The 17,479-nt window shown below is 39.5% G+C and overlaps 1 protein-coding gene across 4 annotated transcripts in view; it reads left to right on the plus strand.

The window, feature by feature from the left end:
• Positions 1-17,479, plus strand: part of LOC140171713 (phenazine biosynthesis-like domain-containing protein) — a 39,433-nt gene that overhangs the window by 6,551 nt on the left and 15,403 nt on the right. The window contains exons 3-7 of one of the 4 annotated variants that reach the window (XM_072195015.1): positions 1,480-1,688; positions 2,777-2,806; positions 5,892-5,980; positions 12,297-12,490; positions 13,828-13,890. In XM_072195015.1, coding sequence (XP_072051116.1) covers positions 1,480-1,688; positions 2,777-2,806; positions 5,892-5,980; positions 12,297-12,490; positions 13,828-13,890 — 585 coding nt within the window. Of the gene's footprint in view, positions 1-1,479; positions 1,689-2,776; positions 2,807-5,891; positions 5,981-9,059; positions 9,152-12,032; positions 12,229-12,296; positions 12,491-13,827; positions 13,891-17,479 lie in introns of all 4 variants that reach the window. The other 3 variants (XM_072195016.1, XM_072195014.1, XM_072195013.1) reach the window with 3 other exon arrangements.

Consider the following 17,479-nt stretch of genomic DNA (forward strand, 5'->3'; position numbering starts at 1 on the left):
TTTGTTTAATTCTGCCTCCAAATTTTCCAACTGCGAAAACAGTGAATTATTGGATGGATTATCATTAATCTGAATTTTTAACTTTTCTATATCACTCATTAATTTTGTTTTAACACCTTTCCTTTCTTTCTTTTTTCTAACACAGTATTCAATACAAACACCAGCAATAGTACACTTAAATGAATCCCAAAGAACATACTAATGTCTTGATTTTTGCAGGGTATGTTAGTTTACTAAAGTACATTACAATCATGTAAAAAAAACAGAATTTTGAAAAATATTGAGGGAAATGTTACAATATGGCTTTAATCTTGTACACAAGGATTGCAAATTTCAAATGTGATTACCTGAATGGGTGACTCCATTTGAAATCTACACCCCTGCATGGGGATAATGGATATTAAGGTCATGTCTTCCTTAGGGTGTATGGATGTCAACTCTAATAATTAGCCCATTGTATATATTTCTTCACCAGCTTGCAGATTTGGTCTACGATGGTGGACACCAACCAATGAAGTAAATCTTTGCGGTCACGCAACCATGGCATCAGCAGCAGCTTTGTTTAACATAGTAGGCAATGGCTCTTCCATAAGGGGTGTATGGATGTTAACTCTAATAGCCCATTATATATATTTCTTCACCAGCTTGCAGATTTGGTCTACGATGGTGGACACCAACCAATGAAGTAAATCTTTGTGGTCACGCCACCATGGCATCAGCAGCAGCTTTGTTTAACATAGTAGGCAATGGCTCTTCCATAAGGGGTGTATGGATGTCAACTCTAATAGCCCATATATTTCTTCACCAGCTTGCAGATTTGGTCTACGATGGTGGACACCAACCAATGAAGTAAATCTTTGCGGTCACGCAACCATGGCATCAGCAGCAGCTTTGTTTAACATAGTAGGCAATGGCTCTTCCATAAGGGTTGTATGGATGTTAACTCTAATAGCTCTTTGTATATATTTCTTCACCAGCTTGCAGATTTGGTCTACGATGGTAGACACCAACCAATGAAGTAAATCTTTGCGGTCACGCAACCATGGCATCAGCAGCAGCTTTGTTTAACATAGTAGGCAATGGCTCTTCCATAAGGGGTGTATGGATTTTAACTCTAATAGCCCATATATATTTCTTCACCAGCTTGCAGATTTGGTCTCGATGGTGGACACCAACCAATGAAGTAAATCTTTGTGGTCACGCATAACCATGGCATCGGCAGCAGCTTTGTTTAACATAGTAGGCAATGGCTCTTCCATAAGGGGTGTATGGATTTTAACTCTAATAGCCCATATATATTTCTTCACCAGCTTGCAGATTTGGTCTACGATGGTGGACACCAACCAATGAAGTAAATCTTTGTGGTCACGCAACCATGGCATTGGCAGCAGCTTGGTTTAACATAGTAGGCAATAGCTCTTCCATAAGGGTTGTATGGATGTTAACTCTAATAGCTCTTTGTATATATTTCTTCACCAGCTTGCAGATTTGGTCTACGATGGTGGACACCAACCAATGAAGTAAATCTTTGTGGTCACGCAACCATGGCATCAGCAGCAGCTTTGTTTAACATTGTAGGCAATGGCTCACCACAACTAGAATTTGAAACTAGGAGTGGTACATTGATTGCCAAGAAACAGGATGAATGTATTACTATCGATTTACCATTGAACCCTTGTACAGAAGAGGTAAGATACATTTCTTTAAAAAAAGTTTCAGGCCCTCACATGATATATTTCTTTAAAAAAGTTTCCGCCCTCACATGATATATTTCTTTAAAAAAGGTTTCAGGCCCTCACAAGTTTTTGCAGGCTTGAATATATAATCCACATCAAGCTATTTGGATTTGAAATAAGCCAGAATTTCTGAGCCTGGCCATTCAAGACCTTGCTCTTAAATTTTTTTTTGTTGTCACAATTTTGTGAGGGCCATGGGCCCTTGGACCTTGGACCTGTCTTATTTTGAGCCCTGTATTTTGCTAACAATAACAGTGTCAGTATAACTAAGCAGTATCATGTCCAAGGACACAATATGTTGAAAGTAAGGTTTAGTATGTCTAAAATATATGAAATAAGGTTCGCTATGTAGAATCTAACCCTAAATGTATCCCTAACCCTAGCCCCAACTCTAACCCTACCCCTAACCTTAGCTAACTTTGTTGTTTCATATCAGACATAGCAAAACTTATTTTCAACATTGCGAGTCACCAACACCACCACAACGGACTATTAGAACTGCAAAGTGCAAGTGCAGTACTACTAGGAATCAATTGAATTGTAATAATGGACTATTCCATTAAAATCAACACTCCTATGGAAAACATTAATCTTCCAAATGGGTAGTGAGAATTTCAAGTGAGGTTACCTGAATGGGTGAATCCATTTGAAATCTACACCCCCTGTGTGGCAGATTAAGGTCATGTCTACCACAGGGGGTGTATGGATTTCAACTGTAATATCACATTTCATTCATGATAATCATTTGTGATGTGATCAAACTAATTTTGAGTCATGTGTTGCTAATATTGATTTTGAGATTATAGCCAATAATAGTATTCAACTCATATTTCATTGTTCTAAGCAGCAATAAATTGACATGATGATAATTGATAGATATGGAACCCCAAGTCCAATTGTGAGGAAGTTTTCACCAAAATAAAGCTCTGAAACTGGCACATTACATATATACCGGTAATGAAATGAAAAGTTGAATTTTAGTATTGTTCGACAAACAACAAATTCATGACAATGTCTTTTTAATTTTTCTCTCATGATAGGATCCCAGTTCCATAAGTGACCTTATCAAGGTAGGCAAATATGGTTTGGTGCTTTTGGATTGTACAGGGTGTCCCTGAAAGAACTGTATCGTCAGAAAATGAATTTTTGGGGTATTTAAACACATAAACCCAACATAACTAAATAACTGATGTGGTTGAGGTATCAGTTATCACATACTTTTTGAATTTTGACAATCGACCGCTCCGTTTTTGAATTAAAAGAATTTTATGAAACTACCTCATTTTCAATGCGTTCCACGGAGTCAAATATCTGTCAATGACAATAGACGCCTCATGTACTGATGATGCGCAGTGATATTAGCACTCCGAATACTGATCACCGATTGATATTTGAATCTGTGGAAAGGTTTTCAAATGAGGGAGTTTCATAAAATTCTTATATTTCATGAACGGTGTGGTCAATTGTCAAAATTCAAAAAGTATGTGATAGCTGATTTATTCGTCAAACACACCGGTTATTTAGGGAGCATGGTGGCCGAGCCATGCGGGCTCCAACTCATAATCGGAAGGTTGGGGGTTTGAGCCCCAGCGACGCCATCCTGATGTGCCCCGGTGACGCCATCCTGATGTGCCCTTGAGTAAGGTACTTTATCTCGATTACTCCTTTCCACCCAGGTGATGTGCCCTTGAGTAAGGTACCATACTTTATCTTGATTACTCCTCTCCACCCAGGTGTTTAAATGGGTACTGGCATTCTTTAATGCTGGGAAGGTAACAGACTCGCTGTGGAGGAGGTGTAGGGACCCCCTACAGCAACATTGCATGGAGGAGTCTGGCCCAATCGCCAATGAAAGAGAGATGGGCACTCTGTTCACTGTTTATATACAGGTTCGCCTCCTTTACCTTATCTTTTTTATTTAGTTATATTTAGTTGTGGCGTTAAAATACCCAAACAATTAGTTTCCGACTATACAGTTCTCTCAAGGACATCCTGTATGTATGTAATTTTCTGGTCTTAAGACCGGGCAAATTTGTTTGATCTTTGGATCGACCATCGATGCTACTTTGATGCTTGTTATTAATGAACTGACTAATTTAATTAGAATTAATGCTTAATTTATATTGGTCAATATCAATATCAATACAAGCAAAGATTCATATGTTATCACAAATAACAACAGTCAATTAATTGAGTTCATAAATAATAAGGATCGACAAAGCATCTGTAGTCAATCGAAAGATCAAACTAATTTGTTTCTATTGCCTAAGCCCCTAATTAATGTTGAAGCTTGGTTGTTTGCAAAGTTTCGATTGGCAATTTTATATGGCATGCAAACTCTAGCCAACTACTAATCTCTGGCTAAGCGCTGTTCCAAACTATAATGAAAGACAAAGATAAGAAGACTAGTTTGCGTCTGACGTCACTGTCAATCAAATTCTTTACGATCCTTGATTGGCTAATTAACGCGCCATATAAGGAAGGTCGATTCATCTGGCTGGTGCCGATCGGAGAAAAGGAATAGCAGTGAATGGCGAAAAATACGTACTCTTACAAGGCAAAAAGCAACTTTTCTAGGCATTGTGGACATGGTGCCTTCACCAAAAAAAGTTTCCTACTATTAAGACCTAACTTTTGAGATGGTTTGTTTGTTAAAAGGTGCAAAATCAACAATAAGGCGCCCGGTTTTACCGCCGTGTTCAGCAACTCATATCATCACGACACTTGTAAACAAACCGTGCTCGGAGTTTGATTGACAGATGACGTCAGACGCAAACTAGTCTTTTTATCTTTGTCTATCATTATAACTCATCTGCTTTCATCTGACAACAGGGTTGCCAAACAATTTCATCCCAAATCGCGGGTCAAATAATCGAAAAGTCACCCAATTTTTCTCTTAACCATTGGTTTCTATGGGGCAGGAAACTATCGGAAGTCGCGTGAGCCAATTGATGTTGAAAAGTCGCCCAAATTTTTTCTTAACCATTGGTTTCTATGGGACAGTAAATTGTCAAAAGTCGCGGGGAAAATCTTCAAAAGTCACCCAATTGGGCTACCAAATCACTGGTTTGGCAACCCTGTCTGCCAAAACACCTAACACCGATTGGGTTATTCCTTTTGAAATCCATACACCCCCTATTCAAGCCATGACTACTATTATCCTCCATACACGGAGTGAGAATTTCAAATGGGGTTACCTGAATGGGTGACTCCATTTGAAATCTACACCCCCTGTGTGGGAGAGTAAGGTCATGTCTTCCATTGGGGGTGTAATGGAATAGCGCATGTAATGATTGATCAGAGGTGCCCAGTTATCTCAGTCAGTACAGCGCTAGACTCTGGTCCGTGGATGAGTACTGTGTGGTTTGAGTCTGAGCCCTCCCCCCTATTTCTGTTGTAGGAAAATTGAGCTGGCTTGAAATTACCCTGTGGAAAGAACCAACTGCTAATTATCTTGGTCTACCCATGCTAAGCTCGGGTGCTGATCCTGGCTGTGATGGTTACATATGCTAACTAGGGTTCTGCGCCTGTATAGAGCTGAGTGAGCTGCATCCCAGAATGCCATACTAGAGAAGCTATCTTACCCTTCCCAGAAACCTTTGCAACATTATGCATCACCTCGTTTCATCAAATGACACTCTCATTTATACTTTGTATAGCTTCCCTTTGTATTCATTTTGAGAATAGACTGGCTGAACATGGGTCGATAATCAAGAAATAAACATATTTTGTAAGATCTGGATGTGCTCCGTTTATTGAGGTACATTTCATCCCCGGTGTTGTCACTTCCTATTCAAAGGCGTAACACATGATCGTTCCCAAAGTCAAAAATACCTATTTTGCGCGGTTTCAGCATTCATTCATTTTCATTCTACTTGCAGCATTTGTTACCCTTATTTTACACAAAAATCGGTACAAGTTAGCCTTAAAAAATACCCCTATTTTTTGCAGTTCAAGTACACTTTTACCATGTTTACAAAAGCACCCCTTTTTAACATTTCAAGAGCACACACAAAAAACACCTGTTCTGGTTCATTTTTTTTTCCGATGAGACCTTGTCCTTTTGAAATGGAAACAATGCATTGTGGGAAGTATAAGATGTCCTCTCTGATTTCAAATACTACGTCACTCATCTCTTTGCTTTGTCTTCATCAGGTAGTTCTTGGTTCCATCAAGCCACAAGAAACTTACTTCTCGGAGAAGACACATAAACTCCTACTAAGACTACCTGATGACTGCACAAGGTATAAGAATGATACTATAGTATAGTTGCATGTGCAGAGAAGATTCCTTACACTCTCCAGAATGCATTTCTTCCATTTCAAATTTCTATATAATATGCTATCCAGTGCAACATGGGTCACTATTGACAAAATGTACCTCGATGAACAGAGCACATCCAAATCTTGCAAAATATGTTTATTTCTTGACTATGGACTCATGTTTAGCCAGTCTGTTCTCAACATGAAAACAAAGGGAGCCTGTACAAAGTAATAGTAGTGTCTTTCAATATGATGAGGTGATGCGTCATGTTGCAAAGGATTCTGGGAAGGGTAAAGATATCTTCTCTGACGATACATTATAGTATGGTTGCAGTGAGTGGTGGAAAGATTTTGCATGTATACAAAAGGGGACTAATCTCTGTTATAATATAATGTCAAATTTGGATGAACTTTGTGTTTCCACTTTTTTGTAGCACATCGAAGGGAGTCTGTTTGCAGCCAATTCCCACCCATCAGTTTTCAGTGATTATGGACAAGACTGCCACATCAAATGAGATCTACCTGGGGTCCATTTCACTAAACTTTACGGAGCTTCGTAAGTCTCGAAATCGTTCTTAACTTACTACGAGTCGTAAGTTCCATTTCACTAAACTCATTTATGAACGGTACTCTTCGTAAGTAATAGGGATTTTCTACAGGGACCCTTCTTAAAGTTACGTCTAGCATTGGGTATTCGTAACTTTACGAATGGTTACTGGAGTTACGAAGGGTTAAGAGTTTAGTGAAATGGACCCCTGGGCATTTCAAGAGGATCCAATGTTGCATAGAAGAACAGGCATGTCAATAAACACCAAAAACTGATGGGTACCGTCCATTTTGATACAGCCTGTATGTGAGGGACACATCAGGAAATTGACAAAATCTTGGTTGTACTCATAATTGGAAGCAAGTGTGATTATAACAACTCTTTTTACATGTGATGACTGGTGGTCGACCGAGTTTGAAATGATGATATATTCGCACTCACACACGCACCCCTGTGTGTGTTTGTCGCCGACCGAGGACATTGTGTTTTGCTATCTAACAGAGGACGAGTGTATGATGTTTTCATCGCCTAACCGTGGACTAAAATGGCGGATTTTTTTTGTGTATAATACGAAACAGAATTTTAGCCATCGCCTGCGGACGGTAGTTTTCACACGTATGGTCCTCGGTTTCAGGCAAATAGCGTTATAAAGCATTTAGCATGCATTTGAGGTCTTTTGCAGCAGTTTGAGATTGCGGACTGTCCTCGGTTGGAAGTAAGTTCGCAGTTTAGGGTGAAAAATCTTGTGTGTGTCCTCGTTTGCCCGCAAACACGTACGCACACCATACCGTCAAACTGTGGGTGTTTGGGCTTATGTTGCTGAATGTGTTTGAAGCTCAAAAATCCACAGCTTTTTAGTTTTAGAGTAGTGTAGAAACCACTAATAATCTTGCTCTCTCTTTTCATTCTACTTGCAGCCTTTTTTCCAGCAACGAACGAAGAATGCATAACATTACGTCACTGGGCAGGAAAAACCTCTTATGTGTCATTGGCCCCTGAACATGTTTAAGCAAAGCCTTCTATGTAACCTCGCTTGGCAGTTTTATTTTAAACATGTTCAAGGGCCACAAGTACATACATGGTTTTTCCTGCCCAACGACGATTATTTCCTCCCAAAATAGCTAAATGTACATGTAGACACCTACTTTTGCAAATACCATTGGTCTGTGTTGAAGAAATCACGGGAAGTAAGGGCATAAACCAAAAGATTGATAAAGCTATATAAACTTAACTAGTTGACCATAGCTCAGTGGTGTACGCATGTTTCGAAAGTGGAGAAACCATGGGTCTTGATTCCCCCGACTGCTTGAAAATGTCCGTCTCACTTCGCTCGACGTAATCAGACCAGAATAAAAATTTTAATTGTTGGCCACTTTTTTTTCCGTCGAGACTCAATAATATGAAAAGTGGGGATACCAAAATGTTGATCAAAAGTTGCAATACTTAATTTAACCATGTTGCTATTGCACCCCCGGATTGCACCACCCTCTAGCGACAGCCCAATTGGACATTTTCCCCCGATTAGGTGCACTTCTACTGACTGATTGACAAAAGGGGGGGGCATGTCAATTTCACCCTGACTAGGTGCATTTCCCTTCCCTTGACTGGGTGCACTTCCCCCCTGTGGCTCCTTTGTATAATGCTACTGTCATAGCTGACATCCCTCCCCCGACTCAATGTCTGTAACTGAACCAAAAGTGGATCTAAATTACAGTTGATGCTTTTTGAAGAACATAGGAGAAACTTAATCATCATTTTTTACCCACTCCTTCCTAGTGAAACTATACTTTCATTCATAGTACTTCATTTATCGTTTGGTTTGTTCCCTAGGGATATTGGGCTAATCCAGTTGAAATCCATACACCCACTGTGAAAGACATGACCTGATCTTCCACACAGGGAGTATGAATTTCAAATGGGATCACCTGAATGGGTGATTCCATTTGAAATACACCAACAGGGATGCAAGTTTTTCGGGAAATTTCTTTTGGATGATGATATGTGACATGATCTGGTCCATGGGGCCAAAGGCAGTAAATTTGAAATTGAGATAAAGGCAAAAATATGGAGTAAAAAACAATAAAATACATAACAAAATACACATCAAAAAGCTTTAGAACCAAGTATGCTAGACATTTGCCTCCTTTGGCCCCCATGGAGCAGATCATGTCACACTTGATTTTGAAAGATGATATTTCTTAATAAAGAGAGCAAAAAAAAAAAGCAAAATAAGGAGGGGTAATACCCTCTAGCCTATTCCCGGACAAGGTCCCATAAATGTTTGATGCCGCGCACAAGCGCTCGTCCGTCTGGCCAAGGGCCAGTCTGATTTTCAGGAAATTTGACAATTGCCAATATGCATCCCTGTACCCCTTGTGTGGGAGATTAAGGTCATGTCTTCCATAGGGGGTGTAGTATGGATTTCAACTGGAATGGCCAGTGAGGTCCATGACCACAAATATGTTAATGTGCCATTATAACTAATTTATGCGCATATTTCACATTATATTTCAGGCTACTTTAGGTGACATAGAGCCACAAGATGTCCAGTATGCACCGGGTGCTAACAAAGACCTCCTGTTACGTGTCCCTGATTCAATGACAAGGTAGAACTGGTTATAGTTGAGCCAATTAGTTCTTGATTTATGCAACACTTAACCCTAACACGCCTGAGTACTACAAAATACTACTAGATATATGCGCTGTTCGTGCGTGCATCCCACGTGGTGTGATGACGCAATCAACCTAAGTGATATATAGGCACGGTTTCGCTGGTCAGCGAAGCCCAAGACCCTTGGCAAAGTGTTGCCGACCCGGTACTTGGCATGCGAGGGGTCTCCACCCAGAGCAAACAACTTCTTTCTTTGTTTTCTCTCTTTATTCCTTCCATCTTTCCCTTCCTGTTGCCAAAAAGCCCCTGGAGGGTTAGGGTTAGAGTGTCCAGTGATATGTCAAGTCTGTGCAGTGTGTAATTTTGTTAGCATGATATCATGTGTTTAGACAGTTCTAACAGAGTACTAGTTAGCAAGTTGAAAACAGCAACTTTCTTAATGGGACTCTCTTTTGGCAGGGAAAAGGTGAACTCCCTTCACAGGTGTTTGAAATCAAAGTAGTCTTGAGTAGTTTTAATCCATATACTGGCTTTATTGTAGGATATACATGTGTACTTCTTAGCTGCAAATCTATGGCAGTTAGTGAATGGTTTTAGATTTCACACCACCAAATAGTATTATACAGTTGTGCACCCTGAATGCATTTCTCAGAAAAACCCATAGACCTAAAGTAAGCATTAAAATGAGCAGAAATTTGCACAACTTTAGCTAAATTTGGATTGGTCATGATTAGTAATATCAAATCCTGCAAGTGTATCACAGATGGGAGAGATCAAGTATTTTTTAATGATTCTAAGCAGCCTATTCTATACAGAAACACTGGCATCATTTTGCAGGTAAATTAGGTAATTCCCAGACATCATAGACTTCGAGGGTCAGTCGTAAAAAATAACGATGGTCAACCTATATTTGTGCCCAGTCAGAAGGATCAGGCTAGGGCAAATTTCAACCATCATAGCTGTCGCTAAGAACTGAGTCTCTCCTGTGAAGTAAAAATGTTTTCTTGAGGCAAATTGAGTACATATCTCTATGGGGATTTATTTGGTGGTGTGAGATCTTAAATGATGACTGTGTCTTGTACCACGGTGGTCAGCGAATTCCAGTGTGCTGAGAGCTGTTGGTTTATCCCTATGCGTTATGCACTTTAAATCACTATTCTGTTCTGTATAAAAATTTTTATGTCAAGCACAGTTTCTGCATTTGACCAGGGAATAAATAAAGATTGGGAAGTGTCACTCGAAGATAAATGTAATAAAACTATGGATGCCGCCATTACCCTGCCATCGCGTAGGCCTGGAACACTACCGCGATTTCTACCGGCTGCATCGCGCCCGTGCTTCGCGTTCAAGAAATAAAATTACCCGTGAAAATCACGGCTTGCTGCAACCAAGGTTAGACCTTTTCAAGCCTGCAACAGCGTATTTTTTCAAATGTTGAATAGCTGTTTTTAATACTTTTAATAATATTTTTAGCGCATCCATTAACTTAATTTATTAAATACATCAAATCGACCAACAATCCCACTCTCCAGACCAAGATTAATACAAGAAAAATACTGTTTCAATCACAAAATTAACCTTAATTTCGGCGCCTACACGTAAGACTTGGCAATAGTCTATTCAGATATCGTTGTCAAGCTCGAGGTGATTGACCCTTGATGATTGACAGTCGGGAACGCTTACTGTTACGCGTCGTCATGGTGCTGGGAGCTGCTGGGCGCGTTCGGGGGTGCTGGCGACTGTCGAGTCGACGGTCGCCAGCACCCCTTTTCCCAAGATGGCAGCGCCCATGCTGGTACCAAATTTGTGATTCCCGGCAACTTGTGTATAGCATACCGTAGCGTGCAAATTTGGCCAAATTTGGAGAATCGGCGAATCACTGTCAACCCCTTGATTTGACTACCTTACTCCAGGGAAGATAATTATCTTACCCTTCCCATAATCCTTTGCAACATGATGCATGACGTCATTACATCAAATGGCACTCCCATTACAGATTCCTATTTTAAGAATAGACTGGCTAAACATGAGTCGATAGTCAAGAAATAAACATATTTTGCAAGATATGGATGGGATCTGTTCATTGAGGTACATTTCGCCACTATCGACCCATGTCGCACTAGATAAAAAATCAGTACAGAAAATTGTACAGAAATTGGGAGAAGTGCATTATGGGAAGTGTAAGATATCTTCTCTGACCTTACTCATATGTTACTTGCATGTAATTCTTGTTGGGGGTAGCAAATAATCTGGAAGAGTGTCAAAAGGGCGATTCCATTCAAATCTACACCCCCTGTATAGGATATTAAGGTCATGTCTTCCATAAGGGGTATATGGATTTTAAGTGGAATAGCCCAACGTATGTGTCTCTGCTGACTGACCTTAACAATACCCTGAAAATAAGGTGGTATAAAATTGATGTTTTGGTTCTCGTCCAGAGGAATTTTATGATTTGGTGAGGGAGAGAGTTTTTTTTTCTTAAATGTAAAATTAGCATTGTTAGTAGTTTCTGGTCTTTTCCAACCGTGCTCGAGGAAACGATGAGGCTCTTTTTTTTTTTTTCAAATGTGAGATTCTGAGGGATAAATCCGTAAGTACCACAAAAAGAATTTGAAAGTGATCCTTGTTACAATAAAAAAAAAAATTTCCTAAAGCAGTGCAAAGTCTTAAATGTTTTGAAAAATGAAAAAAAAAAAATTGTGACTAATTCCAGAAATTGAGGCAGGAGGGGACAAGAACCAAAACTTTTTTTTTCAGCCTAACTTGCATGAATCCCAACCAATAAAATTGGAACCTGTGTGATTGCTTTGTAACAAACAATCAAGTTGACCTCGCCATATCTAATTAATAATTCATTCAATCATTTCGTTACCAAGAGAATCATTTGAGAAAATCCAGCCAGACACAGCGGCCCTGATGAAAGCTTACGGCAAACAAACATACATTGGCGGCGTCATCATCACATTGAAAGGACACCAGAAAATGGAGCAGTGGATCACCGTGGCACGCCGTACGATTTCATCTCGAGATATTTTGACCCGTGGAACGGAATCCCAGAAGACCCAGTCACAGGTACGAAATGATCAAATATCATCAATAAATTTGTACCTTTTTTTTGTGTTTGATTTTATTTTTTACAGGGCAACTCTGGAGAGTTTGAAACCCGATACCACAACTATGATGAAAGTTCATAACACCGGGCGAATCATGGGGGTGATATTGACGCTGAAAGGGAGTAAAGAAAATGGTGCCGTTGATGCACATGGAAAAGTGTACGACTTTATCTCAAGATATTTTGCTCCTTGGAATGGCATTCCTGAAGATCCGTTCACAGGTACCTTGGTATACCTAATGCTTGTTCTATAATGTCATGCCACTACTGCTTGGTGAATGCCGCTTAACTGTTCTGAGCCTTCGCTACAAACGGCACCCGGGGGTTAGTGGAAATTAGGGTACGGGGATATGTGGCAGATTTGGGGTGCATTTTCAGCCATTTTGATTTATTGATGCTTTTTAAATCAAATTTGGTTTAAAGTCGGGTAGTTTGCCATAGTCCCAGCCGCACATCCCCACCCAAACTTACGTTGAGACTCCCTGGGAAGCAGCATTCACCAAGTGGCATGCCCTTGGATGACACTCTGAAACCTGTGCTACCCTTTGCTCATTGGTCCAAAATGATCACAAACGACAATTATCCGGAGTTGACTCCTAGCAATTTTGCAGTGTTGGGAAAAGCGGTGGAGTGATTGATGTATCGACAAAACGCTGATTCTCACTGGTCACCACTATTGACGCTGTCCTAATTGTTTACTGAAAGTTTGTCCAGCTTATAATTGGCTAAAATTATTTTTATTATTTTTTTTGGACTTGTCAATAAAGTCCTACCTTATGCTCGTGTAAATTCACATAGGCGCCGCCAATTCATAGCAGTAACTGGCATAAATGGTGTACCCAACTGCGTACATGCCATTCTTTATTCATACACAACATTACAAGTCTTCATTTCTTTTGCCAATTATAAGCTGAACAAACTTTAAAAAAACATCATGAGAGCGTCAAAGTGGCAAGTGGTATGACACTATGCAATCAGCATTTAAATATAGAAGAATGGGGTATTCCAGTTGAAATCCATACAGCCCCTATGGAAGGTGTGACCTTAATCTCCCACACAGGGAGTGTAGATTTCAAATGGAATCACCCATTTAGGTAATCCCATTTGAAATTTACACTCCCTGCGTGGAGGATTAAAGTCATGTCTTCCACAAGGGGTGTATGAATTTCAACTGGAATACCAATAAAATCATCTTTGTGTCAGAGGGTATATGGCCCATGATTACAATGTTGCACTGGTTCAAACCCCCAGTGACATCTGTGTGTTGTGCTCTTGGGCAAGGCTTTTCACTTCTATTGCCTCTCTCTACTCAGGAGTATATGGGTAACAGCATATGGTGTAATGTAAAACAGGCTTGTTGTGTTGGAGGAGTTGCAAAATCAAACACCCCAAGCAAGTTATGCAGACAGGGTTTATTGATTTAAAAAAACAAGCTTAGATGTGATAAAACTGACTGATATTAATGGAAAATAAGTTTCTAAAATGGGATCTAATTAACAGCCTATTCCAGTTTGGCAGAGCATTAACAAGGAGGTATTTCAATTTGGTTTTTTTTTCAGGTGCTGCTCATACTGTATTGTCTCCATATTGGTCTGAAAAACTGGGAAAAAAACAAATGTATGGTAAGTGTTGTAATTAGTTACATTTTGGTTTCATTTTTTAATAGCTAATGTTCCCATGGGATTACTTGGTATAAATGTGTATGTGCTGCAAACATGGTCACATTATTATTCATTTGGTATATCAATGGTCGCTTTTATAGGCCATTTTGGTATGTGGATGGGTAATTAAAAAAAAAAATTCCCAAATTTTTTCAGAACTTGTTCATAAATGATACCCCACCATAATGACAGTCACCCCACAGAACTAAACCACTATCATTTAATACTGGAATTAGTTACTCCTTGCTTGTTACCCAATAGGCTACAGCAAATATTGTACTGTCCGAAAAGGATTGTCAAGACGCAAGTCTAACAAAATGGCATAAAAGTTGTAGAAATTGGTCTAAGTTGTGCCAGATTAGCTTAGACTGGGGATGGGGTAAGTGCAAGTTGTAATCCTCTCCTATGGAACATTGTAGAGTTCCTAGAAGATCATTTAAAACAAACAAATCAGTACGACTAGAAATAATTTACCTGAATCATTATTCTTTGATTTGTCTTTTTACAGCACGCTAGTGTTCTGCACGTGGAGGTGTCGTCAACATCAACGTGCGCAATGATGGGAGAGTGGACTTATCAGGCAAAGCAACAACAGTAATGCAGGGCAAGATATTTGTATAGACATTTGATAATGGTGTAGTACACTCTCGTGGAAAAATTGAGTTAGCTTTAAATTCCCCTGGACAAGGAACTTACTGCTAATTGTTTCGTTGTAACCCATACAAAACTCTGGGAGCTGATCCTGGTTGCAAAGGTCATTTGTAGAATGTCTAGGGTGTGCGCTCTTGAAGCTGCATACAAATTAGTTTGTATTATGACTTATTTGGTTGGGAAAAGAAACTTCTCAAGGCTATAGGCTATGATAGGTCAGGTAGAGGTTGTGGGTTCGAGTCCCTGTGGTGTCAACGTGCTGTGCACTTAAGCAATGTCCATCACCCCTAATGCTTCTCCACCCAGGTGTATAATCAATACCGGGAGAAAACAGGTGCTGTGGAGGAGGTGTATCGATCCCCTCTCAGCAAAATTATGTGGAGGAATCTGGCCCAATCGCTTCAAAAGTGAGATGGCCACTCCAGCCTGTGATCAGAGGATTTCCCCCTTTACCCCTTTTATGTCAGGTCATAGGTCATCTGGTCGAGGTCAATTTCAGGCATTAATTTTGAACAAAAAATGTTATCATAGATTCATACTTGAAAAAAGGCCACTTTAAAAGATGCATTTTAGTCCATATTAGTCAACTCGCCAGCAATGCACATAATGAACCGTTGTGACTGAGCGCATTGAAATGTGATGCTATAAGTTAGTTCATGTGTGTAAAACAAATAAGGCTACACATACCTTTTTACATTTCGGAAAATATTTTTTGATTTATTTCAAAAAGTGTTGGGGGGACTTCTAAGTTGTGGATCCTGTATTATGTGTTTTATTATTGAATAAAATCAACAACCATATTTACAAAGAATGTGTTTTGATTCTTCAATACCGTCACATTTTCCAACTACTTAAGAAGTTTGCATTTTAATATACAATGCTTACTGGAGGTATCAAAATATGCCCTGGACAACATTTTACTCTGATATCAAACTAACCATTGTTGCCATATACAGGCATGAGAATTTTCAGTTTAAAAACTGAATTCATTTTTTTTTATAGTCAAAATTTCCGCAACTTTATTTAATTTCAGCCTGTTTTTGGTACTTTTTGCCCAATTTCACGCGCATTTTCAGTTTTTTCAGGTTTTTTTAGGAAAGTGCAGTCTCATGCCTGCATATACACTATGCAGTAGCGGAGGGCTAATTATTTTACCGTAGTTAACATTTGAATAAGGAGCCTTATAGTAGTACTACACCCTGATAAATTTTGTAATTAATTTTGCATTTTTCTCAAAAAATAACTAATCACTGGTACTAAAAGTTATGTATATTATAGGGGCAAGGAATCCAATTACATCACTGAAATTTCAGTGATTCAAGACAAGTGGTTCATTACATATGTATGTTTAGAAATGAGGTACATTCTTATTTCTAGCGGTACCTCTTTTCTTATCATAAATAATGTACCGCTTGTCTTGAGTCACTGAAATTCCAGTGTAGTAATTAGATTCCTTGCCCCTATAATATACATAACTTTTGTTACCAGTGTGTTATTATTTTGTGAGAAAAACGCAAAAATAGTCACAAATTTATCAGCGGGTGTAGTACCACCTTAAACAACTGTATATGTGGTGTCTTGCACAACCCTATAAGAGTCGGGATTAGGGTTAGGAAACTTATAGTTTCTCCTATTCAAATGTTAACTATGGAAAAAAAAATATGGGGGGGGGGGTACTTGGATTCAGGCCGGGTGCACATGCTTGATCCGAAAAATTTTTAAACAAAAATTGTCTTTAATATAAAGACAAAGTTCACAGATCAGGTGTATTTGTTCTAATTCTCATCTAAACTAATCTGCACTGATTTGACAAGTAAGAGAGTCCAAGAGCAGAAATATTTGGTGTCAAACCACATTTTTCAAACCTACGCAGCCACTACTTGTGCACTGATTTGACAATATATAAATGATTTGACGCATAATGATACCTACATCCTGACTGTGGAAATAAAAATTTTTAAACCCCATTTTGCATTTAGGTTTTTAAGCCACCTACAGGGAACAAATTTGGCTGTTTTAGCGCTTAAATGAAATATATTGTAACATTCTATATCACACACATGATGCCCATAAAGCTTATATAACTCGCTAGCCAGAAACTCTAGAAATATACAGTGAGTATGCAAAAGGAACCTGTTGCTGCAAAAGGAACCTGTTGCAGCAAAAGGAACCTGTTGCAGCAAAAGGATCCTACCTGTTGCTGCAAAAGGAACCTATTACTGCAAAAGGAACCTGTTGCTGCAAAAGGAACCTGTTGCTGCAAAAGGAACCTGTTGCAGCAAAAGGAACCTACCTGTTGCTGCAAAAGGAACCTGTTGCTGCAAAAGGAACCTGTTGCTGCAAAAGGAACCTACCTGTTGCTGCAAAAGGAACCTGTTGCAGCAAAAGGAACCTGTTGCAGCAAAAGGAACCTACCTGTTGCTGCAAAAGGAACCTGTTGCAGCAAAAGGAACCTGTTGCAGCAAAAGGAACCTGTCGCTGCAAAAGGAACCTGTTGCTGCAAAAGGAACCTACCTGTTGCTGCAAAAGGAACCTGTTGCAGCAAAAGGAACCTGTTGCAGCAAAAGGAACCTACCTGTTGCTGCAAAAGGAACCTGTTGCAGCAAAAGGAACCTGTTGCAGCAAAAGGAACCTACCTGTTGCTGCAAAAGGAACCTGTTGCTGCAAAAGGAACCTGTTGCTGCAAAAGGAACCTACCTGTTGCTGCAAAAGGAACCTGTTGCAGCAAAAGGAACCTGTTGCAGCAAAAGGAACCTACCTGTTGCTGCAAAAGGAACCTGTTGCAGCAAAAGGAACCTGTTGCAGCAAAAGGAACCTGTTGCTGCAAAAGGAACCTGTTGCTGCAAAAGGAACCTACCTGTTGCTGCAAAAGGAACCTGTTGCAGCAAAAGGAACCTGT

This window comes from Amphiura filiformis, chromosome 15 (assembly GCF_039555335.1).
Source record: "Amphiura filiformis chromosome 15, Afil_fr2py, whole genome shotgun sequence".
Taxonomy (NCBI): domain Eukaryota; kingdom Metazoa; phylum Echinodermata; class Ophiuroidea; order Amphilepidida; family Amphiuridae; genus Amphiura; species Amphiura filiformis.